Source organism: Acomys russatus, chromosome 4 (assembly GCF_903995435.1).
Source record: "Acomys russatus chromosome 4, mAcoRus1.1, whole genome shotgun sequence".
Taxonomy (NCBI): Eukaryota; Metazoa; Chordata; class Mammalia; order Rodentia; family Muridae; genus Acomys; species Acomys russatus.
The window spans coordinates 24,730,280-24,751,103 of record NC_067140.1 but is presented as its reverse complement, the minus strand read 5'-3'; the positions used below and the strand labels follow the sequence as shown (position 1 = coordinate 24,751,103).

Genomic DNA, 20,824 nt, shown 5'->3' with positions numbered 1-20,824 from the left:
CCTACCCCGACCCTCAGCCCAACGCTCGATTTGAAGTCCTTCCATCTGGAATTATTAGTTAAGGGCACTGTAGCAAAGGAAAGATGGATGGTGTAAGCAGATCTTGCCATAAGTGCTCAGAATGCCGTGCTAGCCTCACGACACTCAGCTGTACAAGTTCCTTAATCACGGCTGATTGAAGGTTACCAACCCTGAATTATTAGTTAACGATGTCCCTGCTCAGTAAGGATTTCTCTGAGTAAACGGAACGTGAACACAGCTCCGGAATCTGTCGCTAAAGTGTGCATTATTCGACTCTGTCCTACACTGGAAATAGAAGGAAAATCAGATTTCTATTTAGCGTTGATCTCAGATGTCTGTGTGGTTGAGGATCTGAGGATGGGTGAGGGCTCAGCTGGTAAGATGTTGGCACAGGATGACCAGTGTTCAATGACTGGCACCCCCATAAAAAGCCAGACACGGGGGTGTACACCTGCAACCCTAGCACTGAGGAAAGTTCCTGGGGCTCATTGCCCAGCCTAGCCTAGTCAGTGACACCCCCAGAGCCAGCTGTGACACCCTGTCTCACAAAATAAGGTGATTGCTCCTGAAAACTGACACACAGTGTTGGCCTGTGAAATGTACATGCATCCACACATGAACATACCTACACATACATGTGCATAGAGAAAAGAAGATGGGGCCCAAGGCACAGTGGGGTCTCCAAATAGTCATGCTCCCAGTTCACCTGTGTTGAAGGGCTCCCTCAAACCAGGCACGTCTCAGTCTCAGAGCTGCTTCTGTGATGATCGCTATCGGGAGAGAAATGTGCCTTTCAGTGGCCACCACCCTGTCATCTGTCACCAGGGCACTGTCCCCATAACCAGCCGGATTAACACCTCTCACTACCCAGATACTGAGCTCTGCCACTTCCTCATCTCACACGCTTGAGAGCAAATGGCATTGAGCCCTGTCTTAGTCCCGTTCTATTGCCGCGATAAGACAACATGACCAAGGCAATGTGTAGAAGAAGGTGTTTATTTGGGGTTTACAGTTTCAGAGAACGAGCCCATGACCATCATGGTAAGGAGCACGGTGTCAGGCAGACAGGGAGGATTCTGGGACAGTAGCAGAGAGCTCACACCTTACACCACAAGCTGAGGCAGAGAGAAACTGAGCCTGGGATACGCCCCCCTCCAACAAGGCTACGCCTCCTAGTTCTTCCCAAACAGTTCCACCAACTGGGGACCAAGTGTCCAAATACGTGAGTCTATAGGGGCCGTTCTTATTCAAGCCACCACAGGACACACTTTCCTGTGGCAGCACTCTCCTGTAGCATGGAGTGACATAATTGCAGGTCAACTTCAACATCAGGAAGACATGCAGACAGGTGTGTAAAAAAAACAACATGGCATTGTACGCTCATAACCCCAGCACTTGGAGGACAGGAGGATGCTTGGGACTCAGTGGGACACAAACCTGGTCTACTTGGAAGCTCCAAGCCAAGGAGAGACCTTGTCTCAGAAAAATAAAGTGAATGGTTCCTGAGAAGTGCTACCTGAGGTTGACCTCTGGCGCGCACGTGGACACACACACACACACACACACACACACACACACACACACACACTTCTCACTTTGCCAATGGCTCCCTCTCATCAAGCCTTGGCACCTCTCCAGCACCGATGCTGGCCAGTGAGCGATGTGATCTGAAGTCACATTTTGTAGGAAGCCAGATGGATGCCTTGTTCCTCTAAAGAGTCAGTGTAGCACCCAGGTGGCCAGAGCTTTAGGGAGACTCTTCACTGGCACTCTTGGGGTTTCTCCGATGCCGCCTGTGGCATGGCAGTCGCTCAGAGGAGCATACCTTTGCTAGGGGTTTCAGAAGGAGGTGAGCTGTAAGCAGTTCAGGCAGATGTGTGAGGGACCCCAGCCAGCTCTGCCCGAGCCCAGCCTGGAGTGATATTTCACGCTAAGGGTCACTCAATCCCCTGGAAAAGAGCTGTGCTGCAGGCCCAGGAGAGTCAACTAAGGCAGGTGACCAAGAACCAGGTCCCAGCTTCACTGTCTGTTGGCTGAGCAGCTGTGTGAATGGCAACTGTTCATCTCACATGCTGGAGCAGATCGGGCAGTGAAGATCTACGCATGCGCACCCTCCACAGGCTGTGAGCCAAGCAGCTCTGTGCACAGCACCCAGGACTTACTAAGCGCTCAGTAAAGCGGCCATTGAGGCACTAAAGAGACACTGCGTGTTTACTACTTTTTCTTTGAGATACAGCAGCTGATTTATTGGTCATCGAATTAATTGTAATAGTTAGACAGGACATCAGTTAAGCACGGGCTCTGTTTTAAACTGTCTAGAGTAGATCGTAACCATCCACAAAGATGCTGGTGGCCTTTGCCAGGGAAGGAAGGAAGGAAGGAAGGAAGGAAGGAAGGAAGGAAGGAAGGAAAGATGCCATGATCTTTGGATGCAATGACCTCCCCTCTCTCCTCACCTCACCCTCTCCGTGAGCCTGCCTAGGGCCCCCATGCTTGCTTCTTCTGTTCTCTGAATTGTCTGAGTTCTCCCTGCCTCTCATGTTTCAGAATTATCAGCGATTCTCAGAGGTTGCCCATTTCAGCACTTAGCATTTTCTGACATGAATAAAAGAGATATTTCTCCCCTTTGCTTTTTATTTTATTCTTAGTGTGATATCATAATAACCATAGAGAAATCTTTGTGGAGAGGGAGAGGCCTGCAACTTCCCTTAACATGACTGTTTCCTTTGTATTAACTTCATTTACTTCATTAAATATTTAATTAAAAGCTAAAAAGGAAGAAAAAAAAAAAAGAAAGAAAGAAACGCTGCATGCAACAGCAACTTCTCTGCTCTGTAAAGGACTGACTGACTTGTGCATAGGAATTAGTTACAGGACCAGCTAAGCCAGTGCCCACCCTAGTTCCGAGTCCCGAGCTTCCTCCTTTCTACCTTCAGTGCCACCCCCTGTGTTAGACAACTCTCTTCTGTCTGCACCTGCTCCATGAGGTAGGGACAGAGAGCAAGGGCTGGAGTGGTGCAGAGACTCTGAAGGTGTTCCATAAAGCTAGGCCACCACACTTTTGTGGTGCTCCGCTCCCAACTTGCCCAGCACACCTGCTGGTGAGCCAGTGGAGCTCCGAAGCTCCTGTCTGATAGCTCAGGCCAAGTTTCATCTGAGCCCAGCTGCTGGAGAGGTCCTGGCAGAGACAGCCCTGCGGACACGACCCGAGCTGGCCATACTTGGCAACAGTTCAGGCATCCTGCCCAACCAGGGCCCTGCTACTACCAGCTCTGTGGACAGCACTCTAAATAGCAGCTTCCTGTGTGAGATCTCCAGGCCCAGCCCAGGTATTTTTAGCCACTGTCAGCCAGGCCTCGGCTATGAGGCTCAGCACAGATGTCAGTCAAGAGAAGGGCCAGAACATTCCTGCACTCTGTTCCCTGCTCTGGGCTTCGCCTGTTCCCACGGCTAATTTAAAATTTTCCTGGCTAACCCTGTGACCCTTCGCCTCCTGACCTTTTCCCCAGAGCACAGGCTCCTCCGGAGCAGTCCTGGGAATAGCCTAGCCTTATCGCTGCTCCTGATAGCTCTAGCAATGGTCTATAGTGGAGGATGGGAGGCTGGGAGGGTGGGAGGAGGGGGAGTGGGATAGATGGGGTTGGGAGAAGGTTGGGGGTGGTACACAGTCTACCTCCACTCAGAGTCGGTTGGTTTTATAGACCTGCAGAGGAAGTCACACACAGCCTGGAAGGTGACAGCACCCAGCAAAGACTCTGGCCTGGGTTCACAGTCTGCCGCTGTCCTGGTTTTCATCTGCTCTAGCTCCATAGATTCCTTCCCAAATCTGAGTGTATATAGGTTACCCCTTAAGAATTCTGCTGTGGAACACTCTCTACCCTCATGGCAAAGCCAGTAAGGTCTTGAAGTCAGAAAAACTGTGATAACTCAAACAAGACCCTGAGGACCCTGTGCCACCTAACGTTCCCTGCTGTGGTAGAAGCCCCTCCCCAAGGAGGGTTAGTAGCAGAAAGGATGTCTGAAAAGTCATAAGGAATCACGCTATTAATTATTTTATCTAAAAATAGGCCATGGCACACACAATTATGTGTATGAATATACATATATAGCTTAAACAAAACCTTCACATCTGGGCTGCCAACGCTCCTCCCTCACAGTAATGTTGCTGAGGAAAAGGGGTTCTTCTTCAGCAGTGTGCTCACCTACAGTTGCCCACACTGATGTAAGTAACCCTTTCCCACATTCTTGCAAGTCACCCCAATGAGTCACCCATTCCCCCCAAACTGTGTTCCGATGGTATTGGTCCTATGGTAGGGTGGTTGTGCCCTGTCTGGGCTTAGCAGAGCTTTTGTTCAGGTCCCCTCAGAGGAAGTCATCAAATGTGTAGTCACAAGTGTCACACACTAGTTACCACCAACTGTTACATATTTGAGCTAAATATAGGGGCGGAGGAACTGGCTCAGTGTGCAAAGTATTTGCTTTGCAAACATGAGCTCCTGAACATGGGCCCCAGCAGGCACATAAAAGCCAGGCACGGAATGGCATATCTGTAGTACCAGCACTGTCTCCGGTGGCAGAGGTGGGCAGCAATGGAGACTGGCAGATCCCTGGGCTCGGTGACTGCCTAGGCCAGCTGAGATTGCAGAGCCCGTGCTCAGTGAGAAACTGTCTCCAAAAAATAAGATGAAGGGTGGCTGAGAAACCATTGAACCTGGCTCTTCTTCTGGGAAAGTGGCTATCTCCTCTGATCTGTTGAGTGTGTGTGTGTGAGAGAGAGAGAGACAGAGAGACAGAGAGACACACACACAGAGAGAGAAAGAGAGAGAGAGAGAGAGAGAGAGAGAGAGAGAGAGAGAGACAGACAGACAGACAGACAGACAGACAGAGACAGAGAGACAGAGACAGAAGCTTCTTATTGGGAAATCCTGGCTGGTCTAGAACTTGTTATGTAGACCAGGCTGACCTCAAACTTACAGAAATCCACCTGTCTCTGCCTCTGTACTGGGATTAGAGGAGTGTGTCACCACTCCCGGACATGTATATTTCTTTTTAATGAACCGGTATAAAGCCCCAGCCCCGAAGGCTGGCACTTCGTGCTCTTACACCAGGTGCTTCCCCTACGCGGTTGATCTGTAGAACACAAGAGTTGGAAATGTGTGATGATGGCTACATTGCCCCGATCCACTCTTGAATTAACTCTACCAAGCAAACTCAATGGTAGAATCAATCTTTGGTGGGGACGGGGGCCACAGGGCAAGTCTTCGACGTGCAGGTAGTCCCACCCAGTGACCAAGGGCCGTCCTTATTTTTGCCCATGTCACAGTGAACACAAGGATCCAATGTGGCCACATCCTGGCCCACTGCTGTCAGAGGGCTTTCTGGGTTGTGAGACCCTGTGTACACTTGTCTGTTACAGCCGCAGGTAGTGGCCGCCCTGACTAATCAGACTCAACCACGCTGGCTCCTCTCCTCATAGCAATCAGACCTTCGTGGTTGTCTGTTTATTAATTACAGTTTCTGGATTGTCCCGGGTGTGTCAGACCTACTTGGCTTCTGATGAGCTCGATGTTAACACTCACTAAGGCTGTTGGGTCAAAGACAGTCCGCGCCACCGTACCATCAGGCCCGACAGAGGCCACAGTACCTGAAGTCTTGATTGACAAGTAACATTACAAACTGGTTTTTCCAAATGAGGATAAAAGCTGCGCAAAAACAAACAAAACAAATCAGGAATCAAGAGCAAGATGCCTGGAGCTAGGGTGGGACCAGCATGACTGACCCTGGCCGTGTGTGTGCAGTCTTCCCCTCGCCAGCCACGCCTCTCAGCCTGAAGCACGCTGTGCACATGAGCCATGCCTGGACCAGGAGCCTCACCTGGAATCCTGTCTAGGCTTTCACCCCAGCTGTGGGATGGCTCTGCACCAGCCTGGCCCGTGAACTTCCCACCCATCTGGGGGCCGCGCTCTCCGGTACCATCTTTTCTGCTTCCTGTGAGACACAGGTGCCAGCCAGCCAGCGCTGCTGCTCTGTGTATCCCATTCAGTCAGCAAACCCGAGCAAACCAGAGCAAACCTGAGCAATGAAAGGTCCCGGGCACACAGCTCACAGCTCCTCCTTCAAGGCTCTTGGGGTCTCCATGGAGAAGACAGGCATTAAAATTCAGCAGATCAAAGGGAGCCTGTCTCCAAACCTCATAACCCAAATAATCTCACGTCTATAACTCTATAAATAAGCGAAATTTAGAAACTCGGGATTCTAGTGGCCACCAAAGGACCAGGAGAGAGGGTGGCATGTGGGAAAGGGGTGATGAGCTGCTCACTGCAGGCTCTGATTGGGCCTTAGTCCAGCCCAGTCTGTGTGAGTGAGGATGCTTCTGTGGGTGGTGAGGTGGCAAAGAATGGGGGACAGAGGGGTACATACAGGTGCTCCCAAGAAATACAAAGAGGATGGAAAGTCCTTAGAGGTGTCCTTAGAAGAGGATGGAGTAGAAGACGCAGGATCTGCACGGTCTGACACAAAGATGGCTGGAGCTAGGGTGGTAACAGCATGACTGACCCTGGCCATGACGCTCAAAGATGGCCACCACCACCACCACGCCCAGTTCCCCTGCAGGAGGGCTGTACACAGGTTTTTCTTCACCCTGCACCATGGCACTTACCCCCGGGGCATCCTGAGCCACAGCTGGGGAGGAAGTATGCTTACAGGGATGCTCACATGGGTTCCCAGACACTGGGATGGGGCACTGGTTTGGCTTTCTGCTAAGTGTACTGAGTTGCAGGCACCACTCTGATGGCTTTGTTTTCTGCTAAGTGTCCTGAGTTGCAGGCCCCACTCTGATGGCAGATGTCCTTTGAAAGATGCAGAAGCCCCTGTTTTCATCCCTTTCAACCTCCAAATTGCCCAGCTCTTGGTGGATACAGATTGCAGAGCTGGCCATAGCAGCCCTATTAGCACAGCTGCGTCTCTTTCATTCCTGTTTGTCTCCTGGCCAGCACTAGCCAAAGTCCCTGTCCCTCTCTTAGCATGGTGCTAAAAGCAGCCACTAATGTGCCCTCCATCAGGAATGTGCCATGCTGCTTCCTGTGCACTCCTGTCCAGAACACAGGCTGCTTTTCAAAAGAGGCCCGAGGACCATGTGATGCAAGCTATGTTCCTGTATAGCTGGGGTCACAAGCTCGCTCGCTCTCGGTATCTGAGTCCCTGCCATCTGGACACATCCATTAAGCCAACACCACAGGCTTAAGTTCTGCTACTGCTGGTTCCCTCCACTCCCTTCCCTATTTTGTGTCAGCTAAGACTCGTTTTGGCCCCAAGTGATGGAACTTATAAAACAGCAATAGCTTAAGTGAAGAGTATTTCTTTTTGAGTCTCACAGTGGTGCAGGGATGAAGTGAAGGAGGGAGAGGGGCCCGTAGAGTCAAGGAATCCCTCCCATCTAACTTCCTGTGCATGGGATGCCTATCTCAGCTCCAACCACCACACTCTCATTGCCTGGAGTAAGAGAAGATGGTGAATAGAAGGCTGGCTCCGTCCTAGAAATAACGTCTAGAAATAACCTAAATTGATAAGGATGTAGTCACATGTCCGAATCTGCCCGGAGGACAGGAAATGTCACTGCCCGAATGGACAGCCCTTGCATGGCAGGGTTTGGGGTTTTTTTTCCCTGAGCTGTATTTGTGGGTGCCTGACCTCCTACAACCTCTAGGTGAAGAGCTTGAGAGATTTTGAGTTAAGCCTCTGGGATACTTGTCACTTCTTCATGGCAGAGAGGACAGTGGCTGGGTAGGTTTGTGAACAGTGCTATAGACAGGGGATTCGATCTCACCAATCCCCTCCACCCAGGGCCGCCCTGGCTCCTGGCCAGCTGGCTGGATCATCTTTGAGGAAGGCCATCACCTCACCACTCCTCGCAGAGACATAATGATAACCCCATGGCCAATAAAGTTTGGTGGGAGCTTCCGTTTGCGTGTGTGCATGTTTGCTTGTGTAATTGCTCATCTGTGTTTCAGATAGCCCCTCACTCCTCTGGCTTGAACTCCTGCTCCTGACAACCCCACTCCACCCCCAGGACTCCCCACCACACAGGACAAGAAAATGAAAGTTTTCCAGCTGCAAGGTGCTCTGCATGCAGCAAGTCTAAAGGCCAGCAAAGCACTTGCCTGAGCCAGGGGAGCTCAGAAACCCAGGTGGTTACTGGGTGCAAAAATAAATAGGTTAATTTAATTAAATGACTTTTTAACATCAGTGACTGCAGCTTGCTTTGGCTTAGCCAGTCATTTGGAAGCTAAGGTTCTTAATAAAAGTACATTTCCCTGAAAGCATTTACCACAGCTGTCTTATTTTTACACTCTGTTGCCGCTAGCAAGAACCATTCTCTTTCGGGAGAACATAGAGATACTCTGGGAGGTAAATGATTTTCGAGGACACTTCTTGGTGCTGGCATCTCCGACAGGAACCATCAAAGGGGCATGGGTGGGCTTGGTCATTTCAGAGTTCTCTTTGTGTACCAGGATTGAAGCCCCGGCTGCTCAGCCTTCGCTTTGAACATGAACCTGTGGGAAGAACCAGCCAGCTGAAACCCAGGAACAGACCCTGCAGACATCAGCAGAGGAAGAGGACAGTACACAACGGGCATGTAAATGGGGAAGTGGGCGGGCTCCCGTGCCCCACTCCTGAAATTTCTATGAAGACACCAACAACTGTTCTTTGCACTGGATGTCAGAACCCCAAGGTCTATGACCTAGAAAAATGACCATAACCTGATGGCATGGGGGATGCAGGGAACTGTCTTACAAATATCTAAAAAGGTTGGCAATATCAGTACTAACACGTGTCTAATTAAATGTCTACACAGTGTAATGCTTTGCTCTCCTTGTTAATTGCTGAATATGCATTCATGAATATCTCATGAGTGTTTTATTACTTTTGGAAACAATTTGCTGGAGAGCATCTTACAAGGCAAGAATGTGTAAATGTGTACCCCAAGACCAGAGGAAAGCCGGATGAGCCACCATTCGGCGTCACTTACTTAAAACCTCTCAGGAGCATCTGCTGGTGTGTTTGTCCTGGCACAGGGCATGGAGGTATCACTATGTGTTTGCTGTAAGCTTGGGTTTCCAAGAAGAATGCTTAAGGAAAGGTCCTAAGCTCAGGCTCCTCAGCAGAGCCTGGAAGCCAGTGTTGCAGTCTGCTGTGGCTATGAAATTCTGCTGTCAGAGTCCAGAGCAGCCTGGTGCCACAAGCATGCCTGGGTGTCAATAAAACTTTATTTACAAGAGCAGACAATGGGCCAGATTCCTCCATGGTGGTTATTTTCTATTGGCTGAGATCTAGAAAGAGCTGATGACCATTTATCAACCATAGCCAACAACTCAGACTCAAAACATTTTTTCTTTTACTGCTCTGTGTGTGCATGAACGATGTGTGTGTGTGTGTGTGGGTACACAAACTTTGTTGAGTCAGTACTTGCTAAGTGCTCAGACATTAAAAAGGGCACATGTCCTTGTGTATAAGCTTTGAAAGAGTGCTTCCACCCTGTCCCACTCCACCCCACTCTGCCATACAATTTTCATGACCACGAAGTGAACAACAAAATGCAGTAATAGGTTATGGTCTTGTTTAAACAAAAATCTAATCAGAGCACATTTCTTCAAAGTTTTCTGCATTTTTTTATACTATACTGACACGAGGAAGTTGAATCATGGTGCGTCTTAGATTTTCAAGGCACGTTCTGTTTATACGATTTTAAGCTTAATTATTTTTCTCAAAATAACATAGCTGGCTTAGCTAATCAAAGCATGGAAAGGGACTGTTATCTTTTTAAAAATCACTGAAAGTGCTTATTACAAATACTCTGGGAAACACTTTCCCGTTTATTAGCTTTCTCCACTTAAAATGAAACAGAATGGCGATTACAGAAATGTAAATAATCTTTTAAGAGCCCGTTTTCATTTTCTCCCAGAATTAGCTACCGCTGGCCAAACGGCCAGGTGATCCATTGGTTGTATTGCCACTCACCACCAGAGCTGGGTCACAAACAACTTGAGTTTTTCCAGAAAAATAATGTGACAAGCCAAATGTGTAAAGCACAGGGCTTCCAGCCCACTTTGTTTCTTCCAGACCTTGAGTTTGGATCCATAGTTGATCCTCACCCCAGGATCATGTCTCAGCATCCTTCCTGCTGCTGTGATAAAACACTCTGACAGAACAGCTGAAGGTGGAAGGGCTTACTCTGGCTCACCGATCAAGGGTACCGGTCTACCATGCTGGGAAGTGGAGATGACAGGAGTCTAAATCAGCCAGTCATGTGTGTCTGAGATCAGGAAGCAGAGAGTGGTGAACAAAGATGCACAGTCAAGGATCCCATCCAGGGGATGGTGCCGCCCACAGTGGACAGCTCGTCCTATCTCTATTAATGTAAACAAGGTAATCCCCCACCGGCTTGCCAGAGGTACGTCTCCCAGGTGTTTCCCACGTGATTGTCAAGTTTGCAACACTAACCACATAGACTAGAAAATAATTAAGAATAAAGAACAAAAGGAGGGGTCCATGAATAGTGACCATTCTCCCAAATCATGCACATCACACGCTTTCATGAAGGAACTCTTGACGTGAGGCACACTGCTCCAGATGGAGCAGATTTTGAACCCAAGCGGTCCAGCAACCCAGGGGAGAGGTCCTACTCCAAGACACTCAGAGAGCTGAGGGTTTCGGCTCCTTCACACTCTCCCTCTTCTCTGTAGACATGAGGCAGGTAGCTCGTGTCACCTTCCAGAGCATCCATATCCTGGAGCTTCTGTGGAGAAAGCCAGGGAAGGAGACACTCACTACTATGGGCTCCCAGACAGCATCAGTGTCCCGTAGGCTGGATGTGAGGAAAGTCTCAGGAGTGCTGGTGGGAGGAAAGCCTCAGCTGGACAGACTGAGCTGTGGTGACCAAGCTGAGGCAGGAGATGCCGCCTTCTTCATCACTATGATGCTGACCATGCAAGGTTCTGATGCAGGCCACTCCTGAGGACTTCCCACCCTCCCTGCTCCCTTGTGCACGCATCTTTGGCACTGCCCTGAACATCCCATATCCTGGATATTTCCTACTTATAACTTACCTGGATCTTCACTCTGACCACTGTCCCCTCTTTTTCCATTTTTACTGTGATTCTTGTCTGAGGACCTTCCTAACTCACAAATATCTTTCCAGGCTGCCCAGCCTTCACTGTATCCTAGGAAGAGTGGTCCCGATTAAACATCATCTGCCAACTCTGACCACATTCTAATCTCCCACATGCACGCACAAGCTACAGTGTGACCCACTCACTCACAAAGGTGATGGGTGGTCACTTGCAGTCTGGGACAATCTCTGTCATCACACCCAGAGCCAAAAGTTCTACCTTACCTCACCTGGGCTGTTCCACAAGGACAGACACACAGACCTGATGCTAAGCATCCATGAGAGAGCCTCCCCTTGCCCTCCAACCACCTTCTCCAGCAGAATTCCTAAACATCGTATCATGGAGGCTGACACATGACAATCCTTGGGGAAAGCCCAGGCCAACACCTGTTTAAAATAAAGCTTTGCTGCAACACAGCCAAGCATCCAAGCCCATATGATGGCCAATAGATGCTGGAGTTGGCCCTCAGGTCCTAAAGAATTTCCGACTGGCTCTTTATAGGAAGTTGGTCAACAGACAGACCATACCATGGATCAGAGATGCTGGGCCCTGCACCCCATTTGGAAGCTTCCTTCGGATGCCCCCAACTGTGATAAAGCAAGAAGTGCGGATCCTTCTAGTAAGTAACTCTGATGGAGGCAGGCTACTCCAGTCTTCCCCACACTTTCCCAGTCTCTCTCCAGTCCACATACTCTTCTTGTCCACCCTCTGACTAGGACTACGCATATTTTCCAGCCTCTGACCTAAGTAGATTCTCCCTTGAGCTCCTTCATAGCAGTCCTTGGCCTCTACATCCCTAGCAATAGTTAAGTCCCAAGTAAGGCAGTTCTCCCACAGGAACCGACCTATCTTCCCACCCCGTCTCTAAGGCTCAGACCCAGCCTTTCTGCCTAGGGCTTCAGCTATGCTGAGTCCCGGGCTCCTGCCCTCCTGGCTTCTGCTGCTCTTCTCCATGAGTGACGATCCCTGCTGACAGCTTCCTGTCTGCAAGCTCTAGCTCAGGATTCTGGGCCCAGACATGCCTCTGGCAGCATTTCCTGGCTTAATTCATGTTTAATGGGTAGGTAGAGAGACAGAGAAAAGGATAGAGATATGAATGGATGGATAGCAGAGAGTTAGAAGGTTAGCAGAGAGACAGAGGGAGGGAGAAAGGTAAAGATGAAGGGATAGACGGATGGAGATATGAATGGATAGAAGTATATACGTATGCAAGGAAGGATGGGTGGGGGGGGAAGCAAAGATAGAGGATAGATCGATAGCAAAGAGGAGGAAGAGTGGAGGGGTGAAAGAGGAGCCTCAGCCTGCTTGCTGATGTCTGGCATAGCAGTATCTGACACTGAGCCACTTCTGCCAGTTATGGTGGTAATGGGCCTAAAGGGACTTCCTAACCTGTCCTTAGCTAAAAGGCACTCCTGACACCTTATATGGAGAGTGAAAGCAGTTGGAACATGGAGGCGCAGAGCACAACATGGGAGGTGGGGGTAGGGGCGGGTAAGGCCTGGAAAGGGGAAGCTGAGGGGTCCCAAGGACCCGATGCCCATGTTCTCCAACAGCAACCATCAATTGGTGCACTCTCAGCTGCTCTCTGGTTCCCTGCGATTCACATGAGCCCTGATCGCTTTGAAGAGCAGAAGTCCAGCCTCCACTGTGTATGGAACTGGGTGCCCACACACAGGAGTGGATCGCACACGCCTGCCAGGCCTGTTTTCTGAGGCCTATGGCCACCACCCTGTTGCCATCCACTCCGTGCCCAGGTGGTGAGAAGGACAGGATGCTCTTGCAACTGAGAGGCGAACTCCAGACCTGGCCCAGAAGTTAGGAGTCCAGTCACGTCCGCTGGGCAGAGCTAAATAGATAATTCATGACAGACCTGGTATGTGCAGAACAAAACTGAATCAGCAGCAGGGGCTGCGCCTCAAGAATTCAGCTTCAAACCCCCCAATGCTGGCGGCCAAGCAGCAGGGTTCTGCACCCTGATTCAGCAATTCCAGAGTCCCCTAAGATCAATAATTCATCACAAACCACCAACTAAGTTTGAAGGCTCAGGAGGGAAAGAACTGTGCTTCTCATCTGGGTTTTCTTTCTTTCTTTTCTTCTTTTTTTTTTTTTCTCTTTTCTTTTCTTCTCACACCATGGAACTTGGGGCTTAAGTTGTACTGCACAAAGCTGCTTGTCTGACTGGCACTGGATGAGGGGGGAGGGCGGGGCGACGGGTCTCCTCTGCTGCAAGTCATGCGTGGGGACCTGTGGCCCTGTCTGTGCTGACTGCTTGGCTCCTGCTAGGTGTGTGCACACATGAAAATGGGTACCGGATGTCATGGTCACCAGGTTCTCATGTAGGTAGGAGCACGGCCTCATTTGTGCATCTCTGATGATGGGGTGCAGCTGTCCAAGCATGCTTCATATGAAGCACAGACCTCGCTGATATCGCCCAATAACCAGGTGGGCTGGTTTGGACTCTGTGACCTATATTCTAGCCCTAGATCTGTTCCTCCTATCTCTGACACAAGGAGGAGACAGTGGCCTGTGGGTACGGCTGGCTCCCGGGGTGCTGGCCTATCTGTGCCCAGTCCCAGCACTGCCCTCATAGCTCTGTCTCGTGGAGTAGCTTCTCTTGGTTTTCAGGCCCTCCTTTTTCCTGGCGCTTTCGTGACAAATGCATTTTCAATTATTCTCCTTGGACCTGAGAGTACCAAAGTGATGTTCAGGGGTGGGGCTCTTGGATGTGACTGGACTTTGAGGACTCTGCCCTCAGCGGTGGGAACTGATGGGAAGGTGGAAGGCGGGGCTTGGTTGGAGGAAGTGGTAGCTGGGGCTGTGTCACTGCAGGATTTCTTTTGCCTTAGCCTCTTCCTGCTACTTTTTACTGCATCTCTGCAGCCTTGAGCTTGGCACCTTTGCTGCTCCATGTGTCCCTGCCACCATGGTGTTCACGATGCTCAGAGCACAGGCTCACAGCAGTAGAGACAGCCAACTTGGGCGGAAGCCTCTCAAGTGAAGGCAAAATGAGCCCTTCCTGCCTCGGTTTATTTTCTGTCAGGTATTTTTTTTTCCAGAGATGGAAATCTGACACACTGTAGGGATGTAGGGTTCCCTCGTAGAAGTTCTAGTGTGAGGAGGGGGAGGGGGCAGGGAGTGAGGGAGAGAGACAGAGACAGAGACAGAGACAGAGAGACAGAGAGACAGACAGAGAGACAGGGAAACAGAGAGATCATGGCCCCTCTAGGAGCTTTGTCTCAGTGATAAGGGCTTAAGAAATGGTTTTCCAACTCAGATCTAGATGCAAAATTCCACCCCACCCCCTCACGAGCCTGGTGGATCTACATTGTGAGGTGTTACAGCAGCCACCAGGCACTGTCCACACTGCAGGACTCAGGCAGCTACAGATGTAGTACCTGCCTGGGGATAGTGGTGAGACGCTGCGGAGCCAACACTGGGAGACCCTGGCAGAGGCTTTATACCTAGAGACAGTCCAGCCTCACTTCCTCATGTCACAGTACCCTGCAGCCCTATCTCTTGTCCACTCTGGCCTCCTGAGATGGAGATGGGGGTCCAGAAGACAAGATCCCATAAACTCATCTCAGAGGCTCTGATGAGCACCCCCCAGGGTCCACAGCACCATGAAGGTCCCACAATATAGGGTCCCGGAACCTTGGAGGAGAGGCTCTGGTGAAGTGTGCAGTAATAAACTTCAGGACTGTGTTATGGTAGCAGACTTTGCTGACCATACAGTGATTTAAGAGAGAGCATCCTTGGTCAAAGTTCGAGCAAAGTAGGGAAGAGGAAGAGGTGACATCTGGTGCAAGGACAAGAAGAGCACCTACCTGGCTCCATGTCTCCATCACCCTCCCTTCCATCAGTTGCAGGGGCCGTCTGGGCACCAAGCGATTCATACAGACCTGCAAAATGAACCAGCAGCCTGAGGTGCACTCACCACACAGCTTCCTGTCGCTGTCCACCCTGCCCTTGGCACAGATTCAACACTGGCCAAGGCTCAGTCAGGCCAAAGACAAGGGTCTCACGCTCCCCTCTGTGAGAGGCTGGGAGAGGGAGCTCCCACAACTGGCACCGCAAGTGGCATCGCTGGAACTTCCACACCTAGGTAGAAGTGCTCTCGCAGCGGAGGGTGCTGGAGGCAGCATCGGAGTCTCTTCCATAGACACCACTCCTCATGTGTGGTTGTGCTTTGCCCAAATCTTTCCTTGTACTTCTTTCCCCCTGGCCTTGCTCAAGGCCAGCACAGGTCACTCTCTGAGGTGGGCACGCTGGCGTTCACTGCGATAATGCATCTATCTGGCCTCTAAGGGCTGTCCCAAGAGCAAGTGTACAGTGATAGGAAATAGACTAAACGGGAACCTAGTGGTTTCCCAGCTCAGCCATGTGCCGGGTCCCATCTGGAGGCCAGCCAGTTGCTGGGGAACAGTTTACTCTCAGTTCACAGAACACATGTGCTAGGCTTGCACCTGAGAGTGACAGAAACATGAAGAGCCAGGAGCTGGGAAGACCTCATAGGACAAGGAGGTAAGCAGGAAGTGGAAGAGCCACAGAGGAGGGGGAGGGGTAGAGGCGTGTCTAGGTGGAAGAGCAGTGAAGGCCCCAGACAGGAGGAAGGCTGGTGGGTTCTCATGTGCTTGGGGGAAGGAGACCCCTGGAAGTGGCACAAAGAAGGGGGACAAACAAGAGCAGAGGCCAGGAGACGGAGGACATCACAGGGCAAGGCTAAGCTCAGGGGACAGCAGAATGTGAGTGGTGTGCTGACCTACTGTGGCACATTGTGGCTAAGTCAACTTAGGACCATTTTGAGTTTTGAAATATCTGATACCAAACTGCATAACAAAGATGAAAAAGTCTAGGCCAGTTTTATATCTCCTCAATGACAGATATGTGCATTTGTATACACACAGGTCTATGCACAAAACCTGAATGTGCCTGTCTCGATGCATACACATTTATACACTGAAGCCAGGAGTGTGCTCAAGCACATTCAACAGCAGGCCTGGGCTCACTGGCTGCTGGCCCCCAGGCCTGAAGCACTGGGTTAGCTACGGTGCCATTGCTTACTGCCCTCAGTTTACCTCCACACGTGTCTCTAAGGAGAACCCTTCAGACTCAAGCTGTGGGGCTGGAGGGAAGGCTCAGAGGTTAAAGGGCCTGCAAAGCAAGATCACAGTCGAGATCTCCAAAATCCATGAGAATTCTGGATGGGCGCAGCACCTGCCTGCACTTTCAGCTTCAGGAGGCAGAGATGGGGAATCCTCAGAGCAAGCTGAGGAGTGAGACTATGTGTGCCAGTGAGCACTGGGCTGACTAGGAGGCTGATCCTGAACATCAACAGCTGTCCACAGGCATGTGCCCACCAGAGCACATGTACGCATGTGCACACAGACATACACACACTCTCTCACACGCACACACACACATACATGTGCACACACACTCACATACTCTCACACACATGCACACATACACTTACACACATGCATGTGCACACACACACACTCTCACACACGCATATACATGCAAACATACTCACACACATGCACACATACACTCACATACTCTCACACACATGCACACACACAGACACATGCCTGCACACACACACAGAAGGGGAGGAGTTCAGGCTCTGCATAACACAGAACTTCAGTTCTCACGTGTCTTTTCTAAGCCTGGTTGGGAGACAGCCTGCCTTCTTCCCAAAGACTCAGGTTGGTTTTGCCTTGAGATTACTTAGCACCCTAACACCACACTACAGGAGACTCCCCTGTAGCCAGGACAGCCGCATCTCCTGACTCTGCTCTTAGCCACTGTCCTCGGGTCACGTCTCCAGGTCTTGTGGTTGTTTCACAGTTCTTCACCCAGCGAGATTTAACTTCATCTCAGGCGTGTGCAGATAATTTCAGCTGTGTTATCTAACATTACTTTTGCAATGCAGCAGAAAGCGGTCTTCGTCGTTTTGGACCCCATCTGGGATGCCATGCTGATGGGCTTTTATGAAACTTGAATTAAGATTTTTGTATAATGAGTCAAAGAGAATTTTCACAGGATGACCAGGGCTGCTCAAATACTGATGGCATTTGGGATGATTCCAGGGACATATCAAACATCTCTTGGTGCTTCAAAGAGAATTTCCGAACAAGAGAAGAACTGGGCTCTAGGAAGTGTCTCCTGCAACTTCGTCACAGTTCCCAAGGGGTATCCAGTTTCATCGGAATCATTATTCGAATCCATCCCTCTGGCTAATTAAGTGTGAGCTGTATCAATACCCCATCAAACAAATGCTTTACAGCATCCCCTCATCTGTCTTGTTTAGAGTGGGTGGTTGGTAGGAGTTCTGGGAAAGAAGGACTCTGCTACCAAAGATGCTCAGAGGTGGGATGGACCGATCGGATGATCTCTGCCGTCCGCTCTATCTCCAGCAGCTTGGCATCTCAAGACGCCTGCCAGTGCGACGGCAAACACAGACACCTCTGCTGCTGGGATCGAGTAACGAAGCAACTCAGCAGCCAAAAGGACTTTGCAAGGACTGATGGCCATGTGGGTTCATGCCCTTGGAAACCCGTGTGTTTAACTGCTTGTTCTGAGTGTGTGTGAACAGAGAGCATTGTACATATATGCCTGGTGCATGCATATGTGTGCGTGTATGTGTGAAGGCTTGAAATTAATGACAGCTGTTTTTTGGCCGCTCTACATTTATCTTATTTTTAAAATTTATAATTTGTATAAAAGCTATAATATGTGTTCACATATGTGCGACTGTGATGGCCGGCCTACCTATGCCACAGAGTCTGTGTGGAGGTCAGAGAGCAAGCCGCAGGAGCTGGTTCACTCTACCACCTTCCATGGGTTCTTGAGAACCCCAGCCATCAGGCTTGCGTGCTAGTCATTTTTACCTGCTGAGCCATCTCACTGTGCCCCAACCTTCAGGACACACAGTCCCTGAGTAAATATTAAACTCATCAGTTTGCCTAGGATGACTGACCAACGAGCCTCAAGGACGCACCCATGTCCAAGCCCCACTCTTGCTGGGCCCCTTACAGACCAAGCCATCACCCTGGTCCTGCTCCCAACACTTCTAATCCATGTCCCATATTCAATCACTGTATTCTGAACTGACTCTTCTTTTCCAAACCACCTATTTTGGTGGCTTTGAACAAGGTAATACTTACGGTACCATGCATGTCTACTTACTGGAGTGGAAGATTGGTTTTTCACGCCTCTTGGATCAAAGAACATGCCACAACCCTGAAATTTAAGAAGAATAAATTTTTGTTGATTTTATATAAATCAGAGGCAGAAGTGAGTGCATGGCTAGGGATCCTTGAGCTGACACTGTGTTTCATCGCTGGAAGAGAGTACTGAAGAGGGCAGTGCAGACACTCACAGCAGAGAGCCCGAACACAGGGACACTCACAGCAGACAGTTTCTCACATGGGAACACTCACAGCAGAGCCCGCACACAGGGACACTCACAGCAGAGAGCCCACACATGGGGACACGCACAGCAGAGAGCCTGCACATGGGGAAACTCACAGCAGAGAGCCCGCACACGGGGACACGCACAGCAGAGAGCCCGCACATGGGGACACTCACAGCAGAGAGCCCACACATGGGGACACTCACAGCAGAGCCCACACACAGGGACACTCACGGCAGAGCCCACAGAAAGGGTTACACTGCTGTGTGGCAATGGAGCACAAGGATGTCAGACTCAGCCTTGTGCTCTCAAACACTCAGGGAGGTACTCTTTGGACCACGGCCAGGACCTTAGCATGTGTATGGACACTCACTCTATCCACAGAATGCAGAACTGGCCAGGCAACACGAAGGTCTTGGTGCACAAAGAAATGGCAAAGCCCGCTTTGTTAAAGAATTAAGACTGACAAGATGATGACGGCAGAGAGCTACCGCCATCCTCTGAGTGTGCCTCCTGCACAGGCCCTGCACTGGGCCACTGCAGGCTCTATGCTTATAAACTCAGCCTTGCAGGACTAACGGACCATGCCTGCAATGCCTGGCCCTCCCTGGGGGATCCATGCCACCTAGTCTGTACGAAGAACAGCACCTTTTGCTGAGGCACAGCCTGGGCAACAGGAAGAACATGCAGACATTACAACTTCCATCTTAGAAGGTTTCTCGTGTAAAGAGGCCTTGGCTCTGACATGCTGTGGCCATGCGAGACATTCTCTGGGGGGACCTAGGAGAGTTCCAGGGACACCCTCACTGTTCTTTTTACGGCTTCTTTTGAGTTAAAAAATCATTCCATAAAATCACCCTGCCAAGTAAGACTGTGATTCTAGAGTTTGGATGTGTGGTGAATGCAGACACCGTGGGGAGTGGGGCCCAGGCTTCTGCTCGGCGGCGGTGGTGTGGGATTGTTCATATGCTTTTAATTTTAGAGACTGAGCTCTGGTGCCCCCAGAGGGACACTCGAAGCTGCTTCTGTTTGTGTGAGGTCTGACATGTGCCATGTTTGGTGAGGGCTATCCAAATACTTGTGTGTGTGTATATATATATATATATATATATACACAAATACTTGTGTGTGTGTGTATGAGAGAGACAGACAGACAGACAGACAGAGAAACAGAGAGAGAGAGAGAGAGAGAGAGAGAGACACGGGGGGGGGGGGGAGAGGGAAGGATGGAGGGGGAGGGACAGATAGGCAGAGGGAGGATCACTGTAAATAGGACCCTCCTGTCTCTGCCTTCCCAGTATTAGGGTACAAGTGGCCAATATGCTTATTTGTTTTATAAGGGTTCTGGAGATTGACCTCAGGCCCTCATGTACAGCAAAGTTTACCAACTGAGGTGCCCTCGACCCTCAAACAGCAGCCACCATCAAAAGTAGCAATTGTTAGAAGAGCTGGAATATTCAACTTTAAGAAGTCGCTCCTCCCCTCCAGTTATTATTGTGTACATGCTTACTACAAATGCATTATGGGATCTTCTCAGAGCTCTCTCTTGAAGGAACTGTCTGTCTGCCCATCACTGGTAAGGAGACTGCAGCCAGGAGCAACCTTCTGTAACTCACCAGGGTCCCCGAGCAAAGGGCCTTGATCTGTCCATGGCAGGTTCACACCAAGGTCCTGGGAGAAACGCTGGTTTTCTCCACGGTGGTAATCACTTCCCCGCAGCAGGAGCTGACAGATCCATGAAACTCTGCCCACCTGCTCTGCTCAGATCTCAGAGGAAGGGACAGCAGGACAGGAGAGAGTGGGAAAAGAAGGGGAAAGGCGCAAAGCATGCGAGCAGCCTGCTGGGGTGAGACATGGAGTCCTGAGCTCTTGTGGCTGACACAGGCCCCTAAAGTGTGAGTGAGCCCACAGCTTAGGTCTCCGAGGGGGAGGCTGACAAATGGTTTACAATTAAGATCTGGCAGCAGGTGTTGCTTACATAAGATCTCTGTGTTGGTTTGAATGCAAATGGTCCCCAGAGGCTCCTAGGGAGTGGCACTATTAGGAGGTGTGGCCTTGCTGGAGTAGGAAGTGGGTCACAGTGGTTTGAGGTTTCAGATGCTCAAGCCAGGTCCAGTGCTTCACTGTCTCTTCCTGCTGCCCTACTGGTGATGTAGAACTCTCAGCAACTTCTCCAGCACCATGTTTCACGTGTTACACGTGCAGCATCTGCACACCA

The 20,824-nt window shown here is 50.3% G+C and overlaps 1 protein-coding gene across 1 annotated transcript in view; it reads right to left on the bottom strand.

Annotated features, from left to right (window-relative positions):
• Window positions 1–10,283: 10,283 nt before the first annotated feature.
• Cdh26 (cadherin 26) overlaps window positions 10,284–20,824 on the bottom strand; it is a 46,506-nt gene continuing 35,965 nt past the window's right edge. Inside the window, 3 exon segments of the mRNA XM_051144975.1 lie at window positions 10,284–10,816; window positions 15,014–15,088; window positions 18,381–18,434. Coding sequence (XP_051000932.1) covers window positions 10,613–10,816; window positions 15,014–15,088; window positions 18,381–18,434 — 333 coding nt within the window. The 3' untranslated portion in view covers window positions 10,284–10,612.